This window comes from Mangifera indica, chromosome 17 (assembly GCF_011075055.1).
Source record: "Mangifera indica cultivar Alphonso chromosome 17, CATAS_Mindica_2.1, whole genome shotgun sequence".
Lineage (NCBI taxonomy): Eukaryota > Viridiplantae > Streptophyta > Magnoliopsida > Sapindales > Anacardiaceae > Mangifera > Mangifera indica.
The window spans coordinates 4,992,907-4,996,104 of NC_058153.1; the positions used below are offsets into that span (position 1 = coordinate 4,992,907).

General features: G+C 31.8%; 1 protein-coding gene across 1 annotated transcript; it reads right to left on the reverse strand.

The window, feature by feature from the left end:
* Positions 1–634: 634 nt before the first annotated feature.
* LOC123200115 (transcription factor MYB1-like) lies at positions 635–2,000 on the reverse strand. The gene is made up of 2 exons (XM_044615245.1): positions 1,548–2,000; positions 635–1,472 (listed from the first exon to the last, which is right to left on the reverse strand). Exons 1-2 carry the CDS (start codon positions 1,808–1,810, stop codon positions 899–901), a joined length of 837 nt encoding a protein of 278 aa, XP_044471180.1. The 5' UTR covers positions 1,811–2,000; the 3' UTR covers positions 635–898.
* Positions 2,001–3,198: the final 1,198 nt, after the last annotated feature.

Sequence of the window (3,198 nt, forward strand, 5' to 3'; positions counted from 1 at the left end):
TGTTTGGAAATTTTTCAGACCACAATTTTTGTATTTTTTGACCATTAATACAACATTAAACAACGTTATAACAACTTTAAACAATGAAAACAACATAAAATAACAATATTAAATAATCTAACAACATGAAATCACAACAAAATTAAATTTCACATGAAGTTATGAACATTAATCAACCATATATTATTTGGCTTTCAATTATTCATAAAGAAAATACATAACATATGAGGTTGAATCAAAACTGACCTGAATATGAATAATTTTGCTGTGAAATCTTTGCAACAAATGTTAATTCTCTAAATAAATCTACCAATTTTCATCTCTCCTCCCTTGTGTCTAATTTGAATCCTTTATAATGGTTTTCTCACATGGGTTTTATTGTTCAATCATATGTGTTCTCTGTTGAAGAAGTGTTTTTTTTCATGTTGCAGAGATTATTTTCTCATTGGAAGGTTGAAAAAAAAATTCTTTTCTCATTGGAAGGCTGAAGAAAAAGATTATCTCTTTCTGTATGTAGGAGTTATATCAATTGAGGTATTTTAAAAAAATAAAATATTATTATGATATTTTTTGTTTAAATTTTGGGATGAATATTATATATATACACTAAAAAAAAAAAGAATAAAAATTTCAATTTCCCGGAAAGAAATGTCCTTTAGATGCCAATTAGGTACATTTGAGACGATTGCAGGCGTTTTAATTGGCTCCAATTTCAAAGTACAAAGTTAACAGTGCCTAATCAGCAGCCCCACCCCATCGTATTTGATTGATGAGATCGACTGAGATACATGCATCTGTATAATCAAATCTAGACTCGGACAAACGACGACGACAACGGGGAGCCTTCACTGAATTACAGTACCACTATAGAACTATTACACGCAGCTAGATAAAATAACTAGAACAGCCAAAACTCTTCAGATGATTCATGAGAAGAAGATCCGAAACCCGATTCCATCTTAGCTTCAAAACAATCAATTCCGTCATCCCGATTCTCTACCATTTTCTCTTTTACTAGATATGCTTCACCTTCTATGCCTTTGGCCTCGATCTCACTGTTAATTCTTGCTCCTTCTATCACATCATCGAAATCGCTAAGCTTGTTGAAACTGGAAGCAAGAATTTCTGAGAGGTTTATACCCCACTCATCAAAATCTATCATGTGACCCGAGGAATGTTGCTCATTAGAGACGAACGAAAATGAGCCATCATTAAATTCGGATTCTGCAGCCATGGATGGCGTCTCAACTGCAACACGATTTTCAGTTTTTTCATGTTGTTGTAAAGTGACAAAATCACGGCTGCACCGCACTTCGTTGGGGACCTCGTTAACCGTTTCGATTTCAGATTTCTTCGCAATATTTGAATGATTTGGTTGTTTCGCATGTGCCCTTTTTGATAATTTGGTGTTCCAGTAATTCTTAATTTCATTGTCTGTTCGCCCTGGAAGTCTCCCTGCTATAAGAGCCCATCTGCATAGAAAAAGCAAGCAAGCCTATCAACTAATATCTGTGAAATCGATAAAGTGGAGAATAGTCAGAAATTACCTGTTTCCTAAGAGTCTGTGAAGTCTGAAAATAAGATCTTCTTCATCTTCACTTAGATTGCCTCTTTTGATATCAGGCCTCAAATAATTCAGCCACCGGAGCCTACAACTCTTCCCACATCTCTTAAGACCTGCCTCTTGTGGAATATTTCTCCATTTTCCTTCACCATGCGCCTTGATGTACTCAGTGAGTATTTTGTCTTCAATAGCCGTCCAAGCTCCTCTATTCAGCCCATCTTTAGAGCAGCAAGGACTCCTTCCCATTTCAACCTCGATCTCACTTTCTATCTTCTTCTTCTGTCTAAAGAAACTTGCTTATCCTTTCCTCTATAAATGCCAAACAATATCCCTTTTAAATTATTATTTTATATATATTTTTTATTCCTTCCTCCAACTAATCCTCAACCCCTCAAAACCCAACTCCTTCTACGTCTCTCTCGAAGACCAAAAAAACTGTAAATAATAAAACTAGCATGTTGGGATTTTCTTCTTAATAAACACTAAAATAAAATAATCCCAAACGTGATTCAACTGCATGTGCAGTCAGGATAAAAAAAGAGCATATTTTCAGCAATTTACAGTAGACATTTTAAGCATGAGAACCAAACACGTCTTATGTTCTTTGGGCATAAGTGGTTGTAATTTAATCAAGATAATAAGTCCTGGTTGATGATTTCATAAGCATATGTTGGATATGACTTATTTGAAATTTAAATTCGTCGTCTATTCTTTTGAACTAACTTTCCGAGTGGGTTCTGGAAACTAAGAAGGTTGGTTGTGTTGTGCGACTGTGCCCTCACACTCTCCATGGTTTGAAATGCACAGCCCACCTAATTAACTGTTCCTTTGTTTTACCATGCTCTCATCGTCACCATCAAAATCAATCAATTTTTTGGGTCATACAGACTCCCGTGTTGACTTTTCTAAGTTTAAAATTATTTATATACAAAAATTTCCCCGCTATATTAAAAGGAATAGAAACATAATATGATTTACCATTAATTATTAATGATGGTTAGGGATTAAAAAGTTTTATACCAAATAAAAATAATATAAATATATATATATATAAATAAAAGTATAATAAATTATATCTTAATACAAATTAATTGAGTTTATGTCTTTGTAATTATAAATTTAATATATTTTTATATAGCATCAGAACTCAAAATCGGATACCAAGTGACAACGTCAAATAACAGACTTAACAATCTATAATGATTATACTTAAGAAAGTATATTGAAGAGTAAAAAGTCTCACCTCAAATAAAAACAAGATAAGTATAATTGGTTAGACCTTAATATAAATCAATTAATTTTGTTTAATACAAGTTTTGATCTTTATACTTATAAATATAATATATTTTTACAATCATATACTATTAACAATTTAATTTATGTTATGTTTCAGAGAAACCCTATTTTAACTTTAATTATTAAAACTTAATACCTAGCCTGAAATATAATTATTGTAACAAAAATCTATAACAAACTATAAACGGTATGGGAAGGGCTAGTGTAAATGTATCTTGAAAGAAGCTGTTAAAATAGTTAAAAGCGAAACTCTGAAATTATTTGGTTCATTGGGTTTGAGACCCTTGTTAACATCAAAATAAGATAAAATTTTTGAATTATCTAATTTAAATATTATA

Bases quoted from the DNA above. Each gene is read 5' to 3' on its own strand.
- LOC123200115 (XM_044615245.1), bottom strand. From the start codon at position 1,810: ATGGGAAGGAGTCCTTGCTGCTCTAAAGATGGGCTGAATAGAGGAGCT. The intron at 1,473-1,547 runs GTAATTTCTGAC...TTTTCTATGCAG, and splicing joins CACAGACTCTTAGGAAACAG to ATGGGCTCTTATAGCAGGGA.